The sequence below is a fragment of the Panthera leo genome, chromosome B4 (assembly GCF_018350215.1).
Source record: "Panthera leo isolate Ple1 chromosome B4, P.leo_Ple1_pat1.1, whole genome shotgun sequence".
Classification (NCBI taxonomy): Eukaryota; Metazoa; Chordata; class Mammalia; order Carnivora; family Felidae; genus Panthera; species Panthera leo.
The window spans coordinates 69,330,687-69,354,366 of NC_056685.1; the positions used below are offsets into that span (position 1 = coordinate 69,330,687).

At 36.3% G+C, this 23,680-nt stretch overlaps 1 protein-coding gene across 3 annotated transcripts in view; it reads right to left on the reverse strand.

Annotated features, from left to right (window-relative positions):
* Positions 1–773: 773 nt before the first annotated feature.
* Positions 774–23,680, reverse strand: part of YAF2 (YY1 associated factor 2) — a 75,891-nt gene continuing 52,984 nt past the window's right edge. For 2 of the 3 annotated variants that reach the window (XM_042946272.1, XM_042946271.1), the window contains 2 exons: positions 2,963–3,115; positions 774–2,140 (listed from right to left, as the gene is read on the reverse strand). In XM_042946272.1, coding sequence (XP_042802206.1) covers positions 1,903–2,140; positions 2,963–3,115 — 391 coding nt within the window. In that variant the 3' untranslated portion in view covers positions 774–1,902. Of the gene's footprint in view, positions 2,141–2,962; positions 3,116–23,680 lie in introns of those variants that run through there. The other variant, XR_006204789.1, reaches the window with a different exon arrangement.

The window sequence follows — 23,680 nt, forward strand, 5'->3', positions numbered from 1 at the left end:
TATAAAAAGATGCCTATACTCCATTCTGGTAAAATCCCATTTCTGTCAGATTTTTCTGTCTTACAGTCCATTTAAAATACATCCTGAAAGTTTTTGATCATCATAAGACCCAGTGCCTCCAGAGCATAGTTTTGATTTAAAAATTAGAAGATTTTCCCTATTACAATTATTACTTGTAATTTTTACTGTGTCTAAAATTTGAAACATTTGAAACATGTTGAAAAACAATAATACATGACAAAAAATTTTCATGTTTTAAAAGAACATAACCAGTTAGCTGGGGCTCCATTGAAAGTATCTTATAATAAAAACAAATTTTAATTTTTCATTTAACAACACTAAAGAATGAGGTATATAAATGTTTTAATCACAGACTTTTACTGTATGCAATTAACTGTACTTCACAACTAGCATCTTACAAAAAAGACAGTCCCATTGTGCCTGGAAAGAGTACTGCAATTAAACGGAAAATTACATTACCACAAGAAACCACCAAATACACAACTGTCAGGGTCTACGGGTTGGTTTTTTTTTTTTTTTTTTTCTGTTCTTCAAATGCAATCATAGTGTTTTTAAGTGGTATTTTGTATCCAGGTTATGTTTTTAAGTTAATTTATATTCCAGAAGTCTCCTAGAGGTGGATACATATTAAGCAAATGGCTAAAAGAAGCAGGAGACCCTATGAGAATTTAAGAAGTACTGTGTGGTTTCTAGGCTGGATTTTTAAATACAACATGAAACACATTATTTCTTGTAAACAAAAATGCAAAATCTGTAGTCATAAAAATATTTTATTGGTGATTTTACATAATAGTAAGTGGGGCTGTAAATATTTTTTAAATTTCAGGATATTGATAAATGCATAAACTGGCAGTTGTGTCTGAAAATAGGATACTATGATTTTCATAAAAATCATTGTATTTAATAAGAGGCCGATTAAACTGATTTAAGATTAGTTATTTCCCAGGTCTGTGCAACAGTTCCCAATTCTGTATTAATTAGATTCATACTTCTATGACCCTGCACAAGTTTGGGGCAAGACAACAGTGATAAAACTGTTATTAAGTTAAAGCTTTTCCAAAATTGCAGCTTTTAAAATATGTCAGGTTTCTTTTCTGTTTTTGCCAAATGTTTATAATTATTTGAACTGTAATGTTTTATTTCATACAGAAAACATACCAGTGTTCAATGACAAGAGGACTAAACCTGAATTATAAAGCTAAATAATCAATGTTTTATTGTTTACTACTCTGCTAGTAAAACATTACAATAATGAATGTTTTAAAAGATAAACAAACAAAAACAAAGATAAAACCAGAAACATAATTCAGGAACAATAATTTAGTAAAATGTGTCAAAAACATTGGCAACGGTTCATACAAATTCTTTATTTAATAACAATTTTCCTATTTAACCACACCAAGTACCAGCAGGTGTATTTAAGAGGATAACCATTAAGAAAATCCTGTTGCAGCAATAGTTGATTAAGTTGATCTTTGACTTGTATACATATAACTATTTGTTTCACAATTCTCAAATAATACATATTTAGGCAGCTTGCACTATGTTATAAAAATTGAAATTCATACATGCCAATAGTAGAGAATTATGTGTTAGAATTCACTAAACTAAAAGTGAAAATAGACTTACCAATAACACTGCATAATGAATAATTCAACCACATTTTCATGGCATCTTTAACTGTGGAGACCAAAATGTTAAGTTTGGAAATTTTTGGTAGGCATAGATTGCAATAAATTCTAACAAATTTCTATCTTATGTAAAACGCAAATTATGGATTGTGCATGAATATGTTTGTCATGAAAATGTGGTACCTCTTGGCATAATCTGTGTATCTGCATGTTATGACAGAAGTGACTAAGAAACTGGAGAAAATAAACTTTAATGAGATTCTCCATTCAGTGATGAGGCTTCTCCTCTGGGTGAAGATGACCTGGACATTCCCCTCTCTGTGTTATCAGAGCTAGACCCACTCTGACTGTGTTGATCTGCAGAAGCAGCACTAGATGCAGGCGGTGACTTCGTTTTCTCCTTAAAGTCTGTAATAATGACTGTCAGATCTCCAACGGTAACTTCCAAATGCTGAGCACTACTCCGATCCACGTTTTTCAATCTTGGCCTAAACACAAAAAATGATTATATTTTAAACTAGCTTCTCTTTCTACCAACTTTCTGAACATATACTGAATAAATCAGGTAAAAATAACAAAATGAATGCATCTATATTTAAGGCTCTAGATTCATGTTTAACTAGCCAAAAAAAAAGTATAATTAAATGTTTTAAATCATTAACATTAATCAAACCAATCATTGATGAATCTTCTTCAACATGACAAACTGATACTCTGGAAGCAATGGTCTCTTAATTGTGCTTTTATAGCTTTATCATAATTTTGCAGATAGCTTATAAGTTTTACTAAAATAAATGTTTTAAGACAGTAATGACATAGTTGTATCACAGAGTAAGCTGATAACTATTAACGCTCAGTTATATGTAAGGCTGTTATTCCACAGATGTGCACTGATAAGGCATCATGATTATCTATTCTGCCTGTACCCAAGAAGATTTTAACTGGTCAAAGCCCATGCAAGTATCTGTTCAGTATTGTAAATATCACTCCTGGCTTTATGACTAAAAAAGAAATAGCTCAAGCACAAATGTCTTTTAATCTAAAAAAGGAAGGAAGGAAGGAAGGAAGGAAGGAAGGAAGGGAAAAGGAAAGAGAAAGGAAACCTTACATTTAAGCTCATAATGGTGGCTTCTGTGTTTAATTTCTAATATACTTCTTAAACTCAGAAAAACACTTTCATGATATTTTATAATAAAGGAGATAAAATCTCTTCTACTCTGTATATGAATAGATTAATTTCAAAAGAGAATATTAAATTAATGGTTTGTTTTATTATTTCAAAAGTGCCATAAAACACTCTTCAAATTTACCTGGTTTTCTTATGACTGTTCTTTTTGCTAGTTGTTTCCTTTTCACTCTTTTCTTTTTCTACTTTATCTTTTTTCTCTTTCTTTGACTGTGTAGGGGGCACAAACTGCTGGGTAACCTGCTGTGCAACCAACTGGGAGACAGGTCGAGGTTTCCTGTGTGCATGTTAAAAAGAAAGTTTTTTTTATTATAACTTAAGAAAATACATTCTTTATGAGACTATCTCTGATTATAAGAATACAGGTACACGGCATTATTTTCAAGTACAAAAAATCCTTATATGTGAGATAATTTAATGTGCAATTTAACAGATTTTACACACATACACACACACAAACAAATTATTGTCTTTCCTATCCAACAAAAACAAAACTATAATAACAATTAAAAGTTATAGCCCAAGATATATGGTCAAACCATGAGAATAAAACTGTTACATAAGTCAATGTGAAAATTATTTAAAAAAGTATATCAAACTGAATGCTCATAGGGAAGCACACATATAAATAAACATGAATTTCGGAGCGCCTGGGTGGCGCAGTCGGTTAAGCGTCCGACTTCAGCCAGGTCACGATCTCGCGGTCCGTGAGTTCGAGCCCCGCGTCAGGCTCTGGGCTGATGGCTCGGAGCCTGGAGCCTGTTTCCGATTCTGTGTCTCCCTCTCTCTCTGCCCCTCCCCCGTTCATGCTCTGTCTCTCTCTGTCCCAAAAATAAATTAAAAAACGTTGAAAAAAAAAAATTTTAAAAAAAATAAATAAATAAATAAACATGAATTTCAAAAATTTAAACTTGAAAATTTATACTGAAATAACATTTAAATATATCCCTTCTCCTTCATAGAAGGAAATAGCTAACCTAACCATCTGTGACAATGGCTATTTGTTCTTTCCTCTAAAATCTTTCACTTAATTTAATAAGTATTTGAGTGTCAAATTTTCTCACTCTTTATTGCTAAAATCTTTAAGGTTCCTTTTATCTCTAGCCACGATCTCAGCGTGCTTTTTTGACCTTGGCAATTTGTCTAGTCCTTTGAGACTTGCCTATTCACTCATTTATTCACTTAAAAAACATTTATTGAGAAACTATTGCAAAAATTGCACCATGATATCTGAAATGTTGCTTCACTTCATGCTTTAGTGACAGTACTAACTGTCATTCTACTTGTCAAGGATCCCTCCAGCTTTATGGTAGAACTTGGGCAACTGTGGTCAAGATTCGAAGTAAACAATCTCTAAGTTCTTAAAATGAGAGACAGAAGAGTGAGGAGGGGAGTGAAAATGGGAGGAGTGAAAAAGTGAGGGAAGGGAGAATAAGATAAACATAAATTTTAGCAGCTGGTCTACAAAACAACAGTAATTTTATTGCATGGAAAATCCTGAACCCATTTTGGTCAGTAGAGTTATTAAAGAATCTTTTGCTGTTGTTCCTCTAAAGCCATGACAAAATAGAAACCAATGAGAAAATACTGCACTATCTACAATTCAAAACTTTAAGGAGGAATCCTTTTAAGGAGTAAATAGGAAACACAGTATGTAAACAGATATCAGTAGATGGATAATGAATTTTGTTCAGAGCCTACAGAGTCTGAAGTACAGAAAGCATATCCAGAAAAGATGTACAACACAATTTAAGAAGTAGGGTTGACACAGATATCAGGGTTAATTATGTAGATTAAGAGTTATACAAATGAAAGTGATATTGAAAGCATGGTGATTAATGGCTGAGCTTGTAAGGAAGTAAAATTTTTAAAAAATGGATTAAAACAATGTTTTTTGGAGCACCTGGGTGGTTTAGTTGGTTAAGCTTGCAGCTCCGGTCATCTCTGCATCAGGCTCTACACTGACAGCTTGGGGCCTGCTTGGGATTCTCTCTCCCTCTCTCTCTCTGCCCCTCTCCTGCGCATACACTCTCTCTCAAAATAAACATTTAAAAGCACACACAATGGTTCTTAAATTTAAGGTACATCAGGATCACTAGGAAGGCCTGTTTATGGCTTGCTTAGCCCTACTCCCAGAGTTTCCAATTCAGTAGGCCTAATAATCTGCATTTCTAACTGGTTTCTGAGTTAGTTGATGCCTCTGATCTAGCCCAAAAAGAAGCTTGAAGAGCTGTAATACATTGTTACTAGTGCCGAATAAAGATTGAGATGGAGAGCAGGGAATGGCAAGGCAATGAAGAAAAAAAACAAGGCTAAACAGATAGGAAGGAATCCAATAGTAAAAAGCTAAGGAGTCTGACTTACCCTTAAAAGATGGGAGATCACTGAAGAAATTCAGAATTTAATTTTACAAAAATTACTGGCAGCAGTATAAAGGGGAAAGGTACCTCAGAGTGGCAGGGAAACTGTTAGGAAAGCTACTTTAATAGATTAGGCAAAAATAAAAAGGGCTTGAACTAAGGAAGCAGCAGAGGGGTTATTTAAGACAGGCTGAAGAAGTAGAATCAAAGACATGGTAACTAATTATGTATACCTTTCTTAACCAACAAATATTCCTCTAGAAAAACACAGAAATCCTTGTCCTCATGCAGCCAATATTATGTGGGTGGAATCAAAAAATAAAGAGTCTTAAACGTTCATTTAAATGCTATGGGAAAAAAATGAGGAACATAAAGATTATTGGAAGAGTTGCAGTTTTTTATTATGTTTCCTTTTCTAGCATGTAACTCTCCACAAGGAAAGGGATGATATCAGCTTTATGCACCACTGTATAACTTAGTACCTAGCACAGTTCTGAAAAAATACTAGATACTTAGTATTTGTTGTTGAACGATAAAATCAAGTTTAACAAGGAAGAAAGATTTTTTTTTGTTTTTTGGTTTTTGTTTTTTAAGAAAAGGAGTACTGTACAGGCACCTGGGTGGCTCATTCAGTTGAGCATCCGACTCTTGATTTTGGCTCAGGTCATGATTCCAGGGTGATGGGATCAAGCCCTGTATTGGGCTCCATGTGGAGCGTGGAGCGTGCTTGGGATTCATGGTCTCTCTCTCTTGCATACATACATATACTCTCAAATTAAATTAAAAAGAAAAAAGAGTACTGTCTCTAAGGTTACTCACTAGACAGGATCAACCACTCACTACACAGAGATAAACAAGTAGTAAAGTAAGAGCAGGAAGAAGTAATTTATCTTTTAATTATGTTGTAAAGTGGAAAAAGAAAAAAAAGCTCAGGGGTGCATGGGTGGCTCAGTGGGTTGGGCATCCGACTTCAGCTCAGGTCACGATCTCACGGTTCGTGGGTTTGAGCCCCGCATCGGGCTCTGTGCTGACAGCTCAGAGCCTGGAGCCTGCTTCGGATTCTGTGTCTCCCCCTCTCTCTGCCCCTCCCCTGCTCATGCTCTGTCTCTCTCTGTCTCAAAAATAAATAAAACAGGGGCGCCTGGGTGGCTCAGTCGGTTAAGCGGCCGACTTCAGCTCAGGTCATGATCTCACGGTCCATGGGTTCGAGCCCCACGTCAGGCTCTGTGCTGAAAGCTCAGAGCCTGGAGCCTGTTTCAGATTCTGTGTCTCCCTCTCTCTGACCCTCCCCCGTTCATGCTCTGTCTCTCTGTCTCAAAAATAAATAAATGTCAAAAAAAAAAAAAAAAAAAACCTAAAAATAAATAAATAAATAAATAAATAAATAAATAAATAAAACATTAAAAAAAATTTTTTTAAAGAAAAAAGCTCAAAGGTGTGGCAGGTTTGAGAAAGTATTTGTTTAAACTAGTACCTAGTGAATAGTGAATCACCTAAAATTGAGTCATTCCAAGGTATAAAATGCAATGGAGGTATAGTCATCATTTGGTCTCCCAAGGTAATATGGATCTCTGAATCTCTTCCTTCCATAACAAATGAGAGTTTAACAACTTCCTTCATTATATATTGTATATATACACACACACACACACACACACACATATTATTACATGTATATAGTATATATTATTATATGGTATATATATTGTACTGTCACTCCCTCCATCCTAAAATTTAGTGCAAAATAAGTTAACAAAAATTTTAGTGATTAAATTGAACTAAAATAAAATTACAAACGCTGAAATAAATTTACATGCTTTTTGAACCAGAAGGGAAATCCTGACATTTCTATCAATAAACTGATGTTAGTTATTGAGTAGTGGCCATTATTACTAACAAGATATATACACTTTTATTTATATTATCTTTATTTAGTACTGCCTATAAGTAAAATAGTATATTTTTCTAGATTTTCCTGTATTCGTTAATGAGCGAACCCCAATGCTGTTTTCCCGTAAGATCTGAGTATCTCAATCATGGATTCTCTGATCAAGATTTTCAGGAACATGATTCTTGTGCTGTGATTAAGTACAGAATATTTTTATGACATGATCAATCACTCCCTCAAACCTCCAGCATTTGTCTCCCAAGTGAGTATCCATCTACTATGTGACACTGTTCCTCAACATCTCACTCCCATTTTTTTTAAGTTTATTTATTTTCTGTGTGTGTGAGAGACAGCACATGCACCATTGGGGGAGGGACAGAGAGGGGGAGAGAGAGAGTATCCCAAGCAGGGTCTGGAGCTGTGCAGAGCCTCTTTCGGGGCTTCATCTTACAAACTGTGAGATCATGACCTGAGCCAAAATCAAGAGTCCGACGGTTAACCAACTGAGCCACCCAGGCGCCCCCTCCCTCCTGCTTTTATGTGAGAAAGGAACAATCCTAATTTCCCAACTCTGGTCTCTTGTAACTGTTGCCAAGTCTTTTTCATATTTAAGAAGTGTTATCTCTCCAGAATCTTTCTAGAATCATTTCCCTTTTTTATATGGCCCATCAATCTGAAAATATTAGAGCATGATTTGCTTCATAACCTCATGGTTGAGTTAATTTATAATTTATTTTTAAATGAGTTATGAATTTAAAATTCGTGTTATACTCTCAGTGTTAAGAACAAACTACTTAATAAATGCACACAGAAAGAACAATTAGTTAAACTGGTCAGGTGAGGGGCTGGACCAGAAAACAAGCTAGAAGACTACCACATCAAACTGGAAGTGAAGTAATAGTAGTAAGGGTCTATTCTGTGGATAGTAAGGAGAATGGCATTGAAGCAGTGAACCCGATGACATTTCATAAGGATAACCCAATCGGATGCATACCTGAGTAAGAGGGATAAAGAACTCTCCCCCAAATGGGAATAAAACTGAAAGAAATGGGGGGAATTTCCAAGGGCGGTGCTGTGTACTGAATGTTCGTGTCCCTTGCAAAATTCATTTATTAAAATCCTACCTCTCCAAGGTGATAGTATTAGGTTGGGGGGGGGGGGGGTCTTTGAGAGGTGACTGGGTCATGTGGGTGTAGCCCTCATGATTAGTGCTCTTATAAGAGACCCCAGAGAGATCCCTTGCCTCTTCTGCCATGTAAGAAAATGGCTGTCAATGAGGAAGTGGCTCCTTATCAGGCAGCTAATCTGCCAGGGCCATGATCCTAAACTTGCAGCCTCCAGAACTATGAGAAATTAATGTTCGTTGCTCATAAGCCACCTCATTTATGGTATTTTGATACAGCAGCTCAAATGGGCTAAGACAGTTGCAGGAAAGCCAAGAACAGGTCTACTCTAAATAGGGGGTACTGACATGCTTGGTGTTAATTATGTTGGATTTATAGATTTAATAAAATATATGTTAGTGATGAATCATTGAATTCTACTCCTGAAACCAATATTGTATTCTATGTTAACTAACTAGAATTTAAATAAAAATTTATAAAAGATTTAATAAAATATAAGCAAGGCAGTCCTTTGGGCAAGTGTGAATGCAAGACTAGTGGTGTAATAAACCACCATGTAATCTCTGTAACTAATGTTGTTATTGATTTTGTTATCTTTCAATCACCAACAAATCTATAGTGGTTCCCTTTTCCCTTAAGAAAAATGTTATTTATTTCTGTTCTTGAGTAGTTATACCTGTTTCTCTCTCTTTTCATCTTAGACTTTCCTAAATGTGTAATGCTCCATTCCTTTATTCTTATTTTAATGATGGCTGATTGTTACTTAAAGATTATGATTTACCTAAAACTCCATTGTTCTAGGGTTATTTGATCTGGTTCAACTTCAGGAGAAAAGCAGCACAAAATATAAATACGCAAGTATACATATAGGTTAATTACTGAAATGAAATTCTCTGCTGCTCTCTAGAGGCTGAATGTGCTTTAAAGATCTTTCACTGAAGGTAGGGGGAACACAGCTTACCTTTTCAACATATCATAAAGTTCACCCTCAGCATGCCCTACTGAAAAGAAAGCCCTCATATCTCCAGGGATATTAAGAAAGCTGGGGGCCCACACCTGGGTGGCTGAGTTGGTTAAGCATCTGACTTCGGCTCAGGTCATGATCTCTCAGTTTGTGAGTTCGAGGCCCATGTCAAGTTCTGTGCTGCCAGCTTGGAGCCTGGAGCCTGCTTTGGATTCTGTGTCTCCATCACTCTCTGCCCCTCCTCTGCTCTCTCTCCCTCAAAAATAAACATTAAAAAATTTTTCAATAAATAAGTAGGTTTAAACTATGATCCATTTTCTACTTAATGAGAAAAATCTAGAGGATACTAGGAAATTTTAGAGGTAGCAGATTGGTAACTCAGAAAATAAGGAGCAGGGTGACATTTTTTAGATATGCCTTTTTATATACAGGGATTTATCATTCATTCATGGTTTTGACAATACACCTATAATGCCAAAGATTCTGTAAAAAGGGGGACAAAGTCCTCGTTAGTAAATTACCATATCTCAACTGCATTCTATTATCATCTTATTTACATAATGCCATGACTATGCTGTAACTTGTGAAATATGATATTCAAAAATTGGGGGATCTCCACATGTCTCTACGTATCCTTCATAAATAGCCCAAATACACTGTGTAAAATTTTACAGGTATGTTGATTTCCTGTAACATAGAAAAAGGTGAAATTTCAACAACAATAATAATCTACCATGAGAATGAAATATTTTTAGGAGCTTCTTGATCTTCCATGTGTGTAGAAGACCAGTACCTGTTGCTTGGTATATGCCATTTCTAACTATGTGTCTGCCTTCTATCCCCACTACCCCATAACAAAAATTCTATGTGCTAAATACTTTAAGAAAAAAATGTTTCAAGTTTGATCAACCTCATCACAATTTACTTTGTCAAGTTGGACAAGCAAAACAAATTAAGATATAAAACATTTACTGGTTATTTTCTAAGAGAAGCAGCATAACTCATAGATCCAAAAGAAACAGTCTTCAGGACACTAAAATATATGATAAAGTGAAGCAATATCAATTTCAATGAGTAAAAACAGCTGAAACTTGTAAGTCTGTCAATACACTGCTAACAAAAACCAAAAAAACTAACCAAAGTAGATTTTATAAGCAGCTACCTTGTTTTGTTTAAAAAATGTATTGCACACTTACATGAGTCAGGTATAGGTAAGATGCTGGGGGTTCACAATGGGTAAGACAAACATAGTCTGTGCGCTCACAGAGTTTACTTAGCAGATGAGATAGAAACCATATAAAAAAGTAAACTAAAAAAAAGGTAAGTTTTGTCAAAAGTACCAAGAAGAAAAAAAAGTGTTGTAATAGAGAAAACAGAAAGCGAATTTATTATAAACAGGGTGAAAAGAACTTTAGTTTATGTTTAAACTGTCAGTACACCAGGAAAAAGAGCCATCAGCATGGGCCTTTTTTTTTTAATGTTCTTTTTTTAAGTTTTTATTTTATTTTTTGAGAGACAGAGAGAGAGAGAGAGAGAGGGATACGGAGGGAAGGAGGAGGGGCAGAGAGAAGGCAAGAGAGAGAATCCCAAGCAGTCTGCCCTGTCAGTGCAGAGCTCCATGTGGGGCTCGAACTCACAAACCATGAGATCATGACCCTGACACTTAACCTACTAAGCCACCCAGGCACCCCTAATTTTTTTAATGTTTATTTTTGACAGAGAGAGAGAGAGAGAGAGAGAGAGAGAGAGCGAGTGGGGAAGGGGCAGAGAAAGAGGGAGACACAGAATCTGAAGCAGCTCCAGGCTGCTTTAGTGTCCTCTGAGCTGTCAGCACAGTTCCCTACTCGAGGCTCAAACTCACCAATTGAGAGACCATGACCTGAACCCAAGTTGGACGCTTTAACTGACTGAGCTACCCAGGAGCCCCAACATGGGTCTTTTTAAAAAACATCCTTTAAGGGGCACCTTAAAGGTGATCGAGTGTCTGACTCTTGATTTTGGCTCAGGCCATGATCTTACAGTTCGTGAGATCGATTCCCGCACTTGGCTCTGGGCTGACAGTGTGGAGCCTGGCTAGGATTCTCTCTCCACTCCCTCCCTTTCTGCCTCGCCCCATTCATGAGCACTTGCTCTGTCTCTCAAAATAAATAAATACAGTTAAAAAAATAAAAATAAAAAATACTTTAAGTCATTTCATGAATAATGTACAGAAGTAATAAAATTCAATCAATGTTAAAAATTTTACTAAGACTTGAAAAACATACTAAACCCAAATTTCTATTCTGTAATAATGTGGTTTTAAAGGTATACAGACCTGAAATAGGTAAAGATTTATAGATTTATTTATTTATTTATTTATTTATTTATTTATTTATTAAAGAAAAGCAGACTGCCATGTGCAGTGCCTCATTTGGATGTTTCTGGAGTTTTGGAAGCTTGACTACCCTATGTTCTCCTACAAATGGACCTTGAAAGCTTGTTTGGAGGTTCTAGCAGGGGAGTGCAGCTACTCGTATACGCTTGGCCAAATGGTCCTCCTCTATCTGGAAGGTCTTCCTCTTCAAAGAAGTGCGCAGCTTCGGGAGGGACACATATGGGGCGGTGAGGGAGGAAGGGGACACCCACCTAGTCAGCCAGATCAGCCAAATCAACCCTAGCGATCAATGGGGTGACAGATGTCACAGCCAGATCTCCCTCATATCCATAGATGAAGTTTTTTTTAATTTGACTAACTCCTCATCAGCTACTAGGCCTAATCTTAGGACTATACTTACCTTGTAATACTGATTTCATGATTTCAAACACACCTCTACTAGATTTTGGCTTATCTTTGCTTCCACTTCTTGCACTGGCATTATCAGAACATTTTACTTTGAAAACTGTGATGGCTCGTAATTTTTTGAAGAGAGGACAACCATTTTCTTTGCTCCAAAATTATGTTTTCATTTTTAGACTAGGTATACGTGCCTATCCTTCAGAATCTACTTATGAATCATATCACGTAAATTTTGATGCCAAATATCAGAGAAGATGAAAGAATACAATCACATGTCTTTACAGCAAAACAAAATGGCTCAGGTTCATTGTTGCAAAATATTGCACGATAAAATCCTTTCTGTTGAATGACTACTCACGTGAGAAACCCTGTTTCCTTTTTGTCCTTAAAAATAAAACGTTCTGTACTGTTTCTTGGGTTTGTGGAAAAATTCATATAGTATATTATCATTTGAAGACTTATCAGAGAGCTCTAGCACCATGTAGCCTATAAAGGGTTAACAAGCACAAAAGGATATAAATCACTCAGTGTGAACTCCCTGGATTTCTCAGATTTCTCCTGTAGTCTGGGGGAGCATTCTGCAGCCTGCTCAAAGACTCTTTCTCTCCCAGGCTTTCTGAAGTAGATCTTTTTTTTTTCTTTTTGTTTTTTATAAATCCGTTTTTGAGATTTTGTGATGGAGAATAAGAAGGAAATTAGAAAGACACTAATGAGAGAGGTTTTGTTTTGTTGGGTTGTGGGGGTTGAAGAGGTTTTGAGAACGGTAGGTTGGGAGCAAAACTATTATGTGAGGACAGAGGTGGAAGAGGGAAAATGATAACTAAAAAAATGTTGCTAGGGCTCTCTTTTCACAGTTTCAAGAAACACAAATAAAGGATTTGCTACTTTATTTTACAATTGTAAAACAAACAAACAAACAAAAAAGAATGAGCTAATCTGCAAAATAATTAGCTTTAGTGGTTTTCCTTCCATGCATGGTCTATTTGTTGCACAGAACCCATTTATGTAACATGTTATTTTAGATTTTTTTAATGATAAAATATTTTTAAAAGAAATGTGCATCAAGTATTTGTGGAGCCCCTGCAGCACTTCTGCAGAATCCTGGTCTTCTACACTCCTCTGTAATGCTGTTGATCCTTCCATGGCTGTGTTCTATCTCCCCAGCAACTGGATTCTTATCCCTACATGAGAAGAGATCAGTAATCTCACTTATTTTTGTATCCCCAGCACTAGTACAGATCTTGTATCTCGATATTAATGATCATTAAAAATACCAGTTAAACATGATGCATAATAAATACAACTATTAAACAATCATATGGACACTGATTTGATGAGGTGCCAACTTTTGAGAATTCACTTTCTTGAAAAATTTGCTGTTGTCATCTTCTGAGCAATTTACTTCTTTTTCATGAAAATGGAATGAAGGGTTTAATGTACATGTCTGCTTTCTATAAAAATGTATTACTAAATCAAAAAATAAAAAAAAAAGTGGTTTTCTCCACCTTCAAAATATGAAATAATCTACGCTAATACTAGCACTATTTGACTTACCAGCAAAATTCAAATATTACTGATAGTAATGATATTCAAACTCTTTGTTATTGTTTTTCCAGAAGAATCATATGCTAACAAAATTTTACAAGGAATGTCAATATATTAAACTAAAACAAAAACAAAACCTAACTTCTATTTGAAATTGCTGTGGAGACTCCTGAACCCACATCTACTCAGTGCTCATCCTCCAACTTCCCAGTTATCCCTGAAGTATGGCTGTGAGAAATACTAGTCAAAAACCACTGGTACAAGGTATTCACACTATACCACTTAAATTTACACCTCAGGTACTACATACTCTTTCTTCTTGTCACTTGCCTCAGTGTGCTTACAAAATGCAAGGAACAATAGTCTTCATCATTTCAAGAATCTGAGTATTCTGAAGAGTTTTTACTTTAAGGTCTATATTTAATTTTCAACATCAAACACTTCTGCAAAAACCCTGAACACATTTTTCCCTACTAAACTCCTGGGAAGTAGCAGCAGGGGAGACTTGATTCTTTGGCAGCTACTAAGAAGGTCTTGGTAAGGAGAGACAAAATAAATGACTACATCAGCTTTTAGAAAAACTAGGTTAGAGTGTTCAAGCAATTAAATCTGACAAACCCCTCAAACCAATAACCACCACCACAGTTCCCTTAATCTGAAAGACTAAAGACACTCTCTAGAGTTCAAACAGGTCCTCCTCACTTTTCCTTCTCCTCAGGCAAACAACTATCAAGTCTTTTCAATTTTTCTTTCGCATTATTGGAATGGCTTCCCCTTACCATTCTCATGACTACCACTCTCACCCAACCCAACCGCAGCCTTCTATATTATCTACTTGATGGACTTTTGTCTTCTCCCCTCCAATCCAAGATTACTCTTCCTTACATTCATTTATTTAACAAATTTTTATTAAACTGTTCAAATCACTGTTCTGAGCACTGAATTTACTTTTACTGTGTGCCATGTTATCATGGGGTGACCTTGATTCTTATTTCAGAGAGAATAGAAGCTATTTGATGAAATCTCCACAATCTCCTATCTGTGCCCATATCCTCTAACTTCCCTATCCGTATTACCAATCACAGTCATGCCTCTATCTCTTATACCTTCTCCAGGACATCATTCCTGCTACTGACCTCCTTTCTTTCCTGCTTCAGTGATACTTCCTTCTGTAAATAGGTTATCCCTGTCAACATACAAACACAAAACAGTAGCTCTTACCTTAAAAAAAGGAAAGGAAAAACAACTCTTCCCCTAAGTCCACATACCTTTTTAGCTACTGCCCCATTTCTCTGTTCTCCTTTCTACTATAAGCATCAAATGGTTTGTCTATAGTCACTTTCAACACCTCTTTCCTCCATCCTCTGAACGTGCTCACCTCCATCAGGCTCTTGTCCCTACCATTTTACTAACACCATTACTTTCAAGGTCACCAACAATCACTTTACCATATCCACTGGTCAACTGTAGTTCATTCCTTGCTCAGTCTTTTCAAAAGCAGCATTTGACTGAGTTTATCACTCCTTTATTTCGGGTAAAACTTTCTTCACAAGCTTCCAGAATGCCACACAATTTTTCTCCTGCATCACTGGCTACTCTTTCCCAGTCTCAATTATTGGTTCTTTTCCTTCTTTTACAATTTCTAAAATTTGGAGTGCATCAGGACTCAGTCTTCAGGTATCTCTTCTATCTACGTTAACCCTCAACGACAGTGCTACTCATGGTGTGGTCCACTAACCAAACCAAGGTATTAGCACTGAGGAGACTAGTACAGATGCAGATTTGCAGACCTTGCCCAAGAACCACAGATATTTTTTATGCACACAAAACTCAAGAAGTGCTATTCAGGGTGACCTCATTCAGTCCTTGCCTTAAATATCATCTGTACAATAGTTCTCAGCCCAGGCTCCACATTAGAATTAATTTACAATACTTTTTAAAAATAACTATGCCTGGGGGGGAAGTTAAATATTGTTAAATTTTACAAGTAGAATAAGATTTGTAAAAATGAACAGATAACTTAAGAAAAAACTAAATTTTTTTTAACTGAAACTACTACATTGAACATTAATTTTAATAATCAAAGTAGTCCCTGAATAATCTTTTCTGGGCATAAGAGCTTTCCCCAAGGACACACACACACACACACACACACACACACACGCACACACACACAAAACCCCTCATGTTGAAACATGAAAAAATTGTGATCGATTCCACCCTAAGATATTTACCCAGAGAAGGAAATATATATCCATACAAAGACTTCTATATGAATGTTCACAGCAGCTTTATTTGTAATGGCCAAAAACTGAAAACAAACCAAATGTCCACCAAGAGATGAATAAAGAAATTACGGTACATTCATATAATGAACTACTGCTCAACAACAGAAAGGAATGAACTGACACACTCAACAACACAGCTGAATATCAAAACAATTATGCTTAAAGAGGCCATAGAAGACTATATACACTGTTGTGACTCCATCTATGAAATTCTAGAATATGCAAACTAATCTATAGAGAAAGCAAATCAATAGTTGCCTAGCAACTGAGGATGGGAAAGAGGTAGGCACAGGAGGGAAGAATTAAAAAGGGGTACAAAGAAATTTCTGGTGATGATGGATATGTTCACTATCTTAACTGTGGTGATGGTTTCACAAGTATATTCGTATGTCAAAACTTATCAAATCGTACACTTTAATTGTGTGCAGTATACTGTATGTCAGTTATACCTCAATAAAAGCGGTTTTTAAAAATGTTTAACCTAACTGGTAATCAAATTAAAAAATGCCCCAATCCTGAGATAAATCAATGCATCCAAGGTTGAGAACTGATCTATACAACTCCAAAATTTGTATCACCAACCCCAATGTCTCCCCTAAACCCTAGACTTACATAACCAACTGCCTATTTAACATCTTCACTTCAATGTCTAGTAGCAACTCAAAATAACTTAGCTTATTCAAAACTACTTCTAATTCGTTCCTTCTTCCACTCTTCCAGTCTCTCACAGTCTTCCTATCTTGGTAAATAAACTCCATTTTTCCAGTTGCTCAGACCAAACACATGGTAGCAGTCTTCATTCTCCACTTTCTCTCACACTCACATCTAATTTACCAGCAAATGCTTTCTACTCTACCTTCAAAATAGATAGAGAATTGGATTTCTCACCAACCCCACTGATGCCACTTGCCCCTTGTATTGCCACTTGCCCCTGATTCTTCAACTGCTTTGCTATAGACTATTCTCTCACAAAGCAGCCAGGTGATCATTCCAGATATAAATCAAATTATATCACTCAAATTATATCACTCCTCTGCTTAAAACCATTCATTGGGTTCCTCTTCCCCATCTAAACCCCTTCCCCCCTTGTTACACTCTGGCAACCAGAGTATATGGCGATTGAAAATAAAATCCAAAATTCTTGCTCTAGTCTGAAACCCTACATGATTCAGTCTCTCCCTCCACCTCATCTTCTTTAATCTCCCCTCCGGAAACCTCTATTCCTGTGTCTCAGTTGGCTTGGGGTGCCACAACAAATACTGTAGACCGTGTGGGTTAAACAACAGAAATTTATTTTCTCACAGTTCTGGAGGCTACAAAGTCCAAAATCAAGGTCCAGCAGGGTATGACTTCTGGTGAGTGCTTTCCTTCTGGTTCGCAGAGAGCCTCTTTCTCACTGTATCCTCACATAGTAGAGAAAGACAGAGATCACCCTTTTCCTCTTCTTATAAAGCCACTAATTCTATCACACCTTTCACCTATCTTTATGAACTCATTTAACCTGATTTACCTCCTAAAAGCCCTATCTCCAAATATAGCATACTAGGGATTAAGACTTCAACATATAAATTTAGGGGGAGGGGACACAATTTAGTCCATAATATCCAACCTCAATGGCCTTCTACTCCTGCCTGAGGATTTCCCCTACTTATTATTCCCCTCTGCCTATTCACTCCCTCACTTCTTCCAGGTCTCTGCTCAAATGCCAGCTGGCAGTTAAGTCTTTCCTAACCTGAAATAACACTCTCCCCTCCAACTCTGCTCCCCACTCTGCCCATTACTCTGTCTCTCTCCGTATGCTTTCTTTTCTTCAAAGCACTTGTTTCTACTTACCATGTTATATATTATTAGCTTATTGCCTGTCTTCCTCTACCAGAAAGGAATATAAGCTCGCTATCACCCCCATAATTATAAACGGGGACATTTTCCTGTTTCATCTGGTTCACTGCTGTTTGCCCTGTGCCTGCAGAATTAAAAAAAAAAAAAAAAAAAGAAAGAAAAAAAAAATCCAATGTGTTTTTAATGGATAGGTGAATGTTAAACCCTCCTACTAAAAAATTTCCAGGGACCCTAAGTGATCCTAAGGCAGTTTTTACAAGCCTGGCTATACATTAGCATCACAAGGAGTCTAATAAAAATTACAATACTTGGGCCCCACCTAGACCAATGGAATTAACACCCTCAGGAGTTAAACCTGGTATTTTTCAAAGCTTCTGAGTTGGTCATACTGTCACTGGCCTACAGAATAAGATCAAAGTGCTGGCTGGCTACGTTGTCAGATCTCTCCAAATCAGACTCCAGAATGTGGATCTGTCCAGTAAAGCAAGTTACTACATTTCGAATTGTACTTTCCTAATGCATCCTGGATCCCATCTTTTCCAAACAGCCTTAACTACTCTGGTCTATATACACATCTCCCCTCTCTGAAACCCGATAGCACATGTAGACTATGTCAGATTATCATATTAAATACACATATAACTATATAATGAAATATAATTTATTCCCATTTTTAAACTACTTACATTTTTTTAGCCCCCACAAGTGCCATGGACATACTGAACACATGCTGAATGAAGACAGTTCTTCATAAAATTATCTCCTTTTCAATTTATATGAAACCAGAGAAAGGGTACATACTCAAACCCTCCTGTTAAGAACCACTTAGGGGCTCCTGGGTGGCTTGGTCGGTTAAGTGTCTGACTTCAGCTTAGATCATGACTTCACGGTTTCTAAGTCATGGCTTCATGACTTCTGTGCTTGACAGCTCAGAGCCTAGGGCTTGCTTTGGATTCTGTGTCTCCCTCTCTCTCTGCTCCTCCCCCGTTCATGGTCTCTTTCTCTCTCAAAAATGAATAAATGTTAAAAAAAAAAAAAAAGAACCACTTAAATTACCAGTTATAAAATAAGTAAGTCACAGGGATGAAAAGCATAGCATAGGGAATATAGTCAATAATATCCTAATAACTACGTGACAGATGGTAACTACACTTAGGGTGGTTAGCATTTCCTAATGTACATAATTGCTGAATCACTATGTTGTAAACCTGACACTAATGTCAACTATTTATCAATTAAAAACAATTTTTTAAAACAATCAGCAGGATTCTTAACCCTGACCACACATTGTAATCTCCTGATGAGCTCTTAAAGCAAGGGGCCTGACTTTTAGGGGTTCTGATTTATTTAGCCTGGGTTAGAGCCCAGGTGTCCTTTTTTGGCTCATTTTTCCAGTTTCCAAGGTGATGCCAACGTGTAGGAAAGGTTGAAAACCAATGACTAAAAACATCAAATCTAGATGCTCTTCTTTTTCTAAATAAAGACACTGGCAATATTAAAAGATGTTATTTGATTTTAAAGTCTGTAGAAAACATCACTCATATTTTCCAAGCCTTTATGATATGAACTTACATGTCCATATATGATATGATATGGATAGCACACTTATTGATCAAAATAGGTCTATTTTTAGCTAAAACAAATCTTACCTGGAAATTAATTTTCTTTTACTTATGGTTGACTTTCCATTCTTGCAACCTATATTTATGGAGGACTTATTGGTACAAGCTATTTTTCCTAAGTTTCTCTCTTTTCCTTCATTCATTTACTCATTCGTGAAAATGGCAGGCAATTATTGTGTCAGGCAGTCTTCTGAGTTGGTTCCCAATAAGCCCTACCTCCTGGTATTCATGCTCTTGTCTAATCCCCTCGCTGTCAGTAGGCTGGATCTAATAAAGTGCTTCTAACAAACAGAGATAGCAAAATTAATCGATGCTACTTCCAAAATCAGGTTACTAGAAGACTCTAGCTTCCATCTTGCTCACACTCTCCTGCCGTGTTGTGGACTCTCTACAGAGTGGCTCACATGACAAAGAACAGTGGAAGCCTCTGGTCAACAGAGGAACTGAGGCCTGCCAACAGGCTGGAAGTAATTCCTCCCCCAAGCATGCTTTGAGATGCCTGCAGCCTGTGAGAGACCCTGAATCAGAGGACCCACGTGAGTTACACCCAGATTCCTGACTGGCAGAAACTGTGAGGTAGTTAATACTTGTTGTTTTAAGCAGCTAAGTTTTGAGGGAATTTGTTATGTTCCGACAGATAACTAATATATGTATTGACACCTACTAACATTCCAAGTAACAAGATGCCATATGTTACAGAAAATCTAGTGTCTATCCTGGAGGAAGGTTTCTTTGATACACCACTGAAACTTTACGTATTACAAAGAAGTTACGGTACTGACTTAGCTCACCACTGGACTACAACAAATTAGCCATCTAGCACCTTTAGTGTGGGACAAGCTGTCCCAGGCTTCAAGTTACTGAAGTAAATGCTTGATATGTCCTTCACTTAATGTCTTCATACAGCTGTTCTAGTTGGTATTTCTTTGCTCCTCTGTAGTGTTCACCTTTATTTTGTGCTGTCAGTTATTCCTGTTGCACAGTTTACTGTGTCTTGTCTCTCCTTATTCCTTTGCCCTACTGCCTTTCCTCTGCTTCTTGGTCCAGTGTGGGTTAAGACACTGATTTTCAAAGTCATCATCAGACAGTAGTACTGGTTCCTTTCATTTTACCTCTCCTTTACTTTTACCACCCAGACCTGTTACTTCCTGTGTTCTTAGAACAGCTTAGCACAACATTCCAAAGCATGGTCTGTGTACCACTAGTGGGCCCTATCAGTCAATCAAGTAAAAGCACTCTGGTATAATCACAAATTTAAAAAGATCAATTATGATTTTTCACAGAAATTCTGTTATTTTGTAAAAATCCAAACTCATAAAAGTAGAGATGAAAATAATTCCAGAAATGCCAAAATTCAGAATAATGATGTAAAGTAAACACTGAGCGAGAGATTTCAACAGAACACAGAATGTCAATCAGAGTGATTAGGGCAGGTGAATCTGCAAGTGTTAATGTGTGCACTAGTACCTGGAAAATTAAAGTGTACTGATAAATATCTAAAAACTGGTTTTAATAAACCAGCATTCTTTTGCCTCTAGTGACAATATAATCCTTTGTCAAAAAGTGCCACGAAGTATCAAAGCTTTTGAATAATTTTCGTAATTACTGGCAAACCAAATAAGTTTTTACAAAACAAAAACAAAATACAGTCTTCAGTGTAAAACTGATTCATTCTGTCACTAAAAACAGAGAAGTCTAAAACCACAAAGGCATCATTCATAGCTGTACTTATAATAGCAAAAACATTATAAAGAGAAGCTTTAAAAAACACATTCACAAAGTTGATGACATGTTTGAAGAGAAAGCATAAGGCACAAAATCCTTTTAATAAATGGTAGAGCTGGGCAATGTATAGTAGTAATAGCATATAATGTAGAAGAGTTAATACTATTACATGTTCACACTAGATTTTTTGCTTTACAGTTAGAACCACAAATATGAAAAAATATCAATCAGTTCTTGTTATATCACAGACAATCTATCTGATAGAGAAGTGATCAACAACTGATTTATCATTGATATCCCAACCTACAGAAAAGGTACCGCCAGTAGAGTGAAACTATATTAAAAACTGTGAACTATGCACAAGGTGGGCTGGGATCAGTACTGACAGAATACCAGCTATTTGTGTAGGTATGCAGTTTTTATAAAAGAGGTTATAATTACTTGCCTAATCCATATGTTGCTTTAGACCTCAATGTATATAGCTAGCAATCAAAAATACACCTCCCAACTTTGATTCATTATTATCAGAATGGTCATAATATCTTTTCTACACAAAGAAAACACTGAATATATTTTCTACCTTAATATAAACTGTTGCAGGAAAAAGTGTTTACATTTCTTCAAGACACTAATAACATCTGAAATGATCATTTCTGCGATTTCTAACACTTGCTCAAGTAGTATGCATATCTGAGCAGTATGTTTAGCATCTTGAATAGCATGAATATGTTGACTTAGGGTACAATACAAAAAAAGTTAATTTTAGTTTAAGAAAAAGCCAGATATCCAAGAGATTGACTTTCCCACTAAGATTAACCAGAAAACTAATTAATATTGCATTTGTCACTGCCTCAATCTGAAATATTCAAACTCTCAACATTGTAGGGAGTCAAGGTTCATCAAGAATCTGAGAGTAAAAAAAACAGCCTAAGAAATTATCTATAATTTAGGGTCATATTCAATCTGAATATCTAGAATTATCTGAATAAGCCATTACTTGTTACCATTTCAGCAAATTATAATTTTAAGTTAGCAGAACTTAAGGGCAGGAAAATAACCATAAAATTTGGAGAACCTGATTTATAGTTCAAGTCCATGAGCTCTATAAAAACTTAGTAAACAATATCTTTCACAGATGTGACTTATTATAAATAACTATTTTTTAAAATACTACTTTTAATTACTTTAAGTTTATTTTTTTAATGTTTTATTCATTTATTTTGAGACGGAGTGGCAAAGAGAGAGGGAGAAAGAGAGTCCCAAGCAGGCTCTGCACTGTCAGTGCAGAGCCCTACAGGGGCTCAGTCTCATGAACTCCAAGACCATGACCTGAGCCAAAATCAAAGGAAGGACCCTTAACCAACTGAGCCACCCAGCACACCTTATTTTTATGTCTTATTTTCAGAGAGAGCAGGAGCAGGGGAGAGGGGCAGAGAAAGAGAGAGAGAGAGAGAGAGAGAGAGAGAGAATCTTAAGCAGGCTCCATGCTCAGCACAGAGTCTGACATGGGGCTCGATCCCATGACCCTGGGATCATGACCCGAGCCGAAATCAAGAATCGGATGCTCAACCAGATGACACCCAGTACCCCTAAGTTTTTTTTAATTTACATGACGTTGTGGTATGCTTATATATCCTCTGTGTTCCAAGGATACTTTAAAATTGAGATTCAATGGCATAATGTTTAAGAGCCTGGTTCTGAAATAAGTCTGCCTAGAGTGCAGTCCTGCTCTGATACTTAAAATCTCATTTGTCTGTGAGAAGCAATATTGTGAGGAGTGAAAGTTGTGAACATGAAAACATCTTAACACATTGTGTTATACATAATAAGCATTAAAGATTAATAATAAACTATTATTTATTTTTGAAGTTTTTCAGATAATTGAATATATGAAAAAGCTGAAAGCTACTAATTTGTGAAGATAACACTAAAATTTGATTTAGAAATGCATTCTTATAAGAGTTTGTCTCTCTGTCATTCTGTAATATCTATTTTTTTAGCCTCATGGTTTTACATATAACTATCTTTTTTTTTTATTTATTAGCATGTCTGAGAAACTTTCTAGAAGATGTTGATTTGTCAAGATTTTTGTAAAATCTCAAAATAATTTGCAAACTTGATTTTCTTTTTTTTTTTTTTTTTTAATTTTTTTTTCAACGTTTTTTATTTATTTTTGGGACAGAGAGAGACAGAGCATGAACGGGGGAGGGGCAGAGAGAGAGGGAGACACAGAATCGGAAACAGGCTCCAGGCTCCGAGCCATCAGCCCAGAGCCTGACGCGGGGCTCGAACTCACGGGCCGCGAGATCGTGACCTGGCTGAAGTCGGACGCTTAACCGACTGCGCCACCCAGGCGCCCCCAAACTTGATTTTCATATACATTTATTATCAAGTATGAATGTGCCATCTTTAGTTTTAAGGCAGTTTTCTAACGAATAGAAAACTCATTACAAAAGAAATTGTTACAAAAAATTGTTACCAAAGAAATGAGAGTTATAAGTACAGACAATAACATTTGTTTATCTTTCTGTATACTTCCTTTAGAAATTCACAGGATTTTAATGTTAATTATCTCAGAACCCCACCCAATCACACATATAATAATGAAAGCATTGCAAATGCTGTTAATTAATAAGCACCCAAACCATTATGAATCAATTACTCCAGCACCAAATTTGATACCCAGTGGGTGTTCAATAAACATTTGTTGA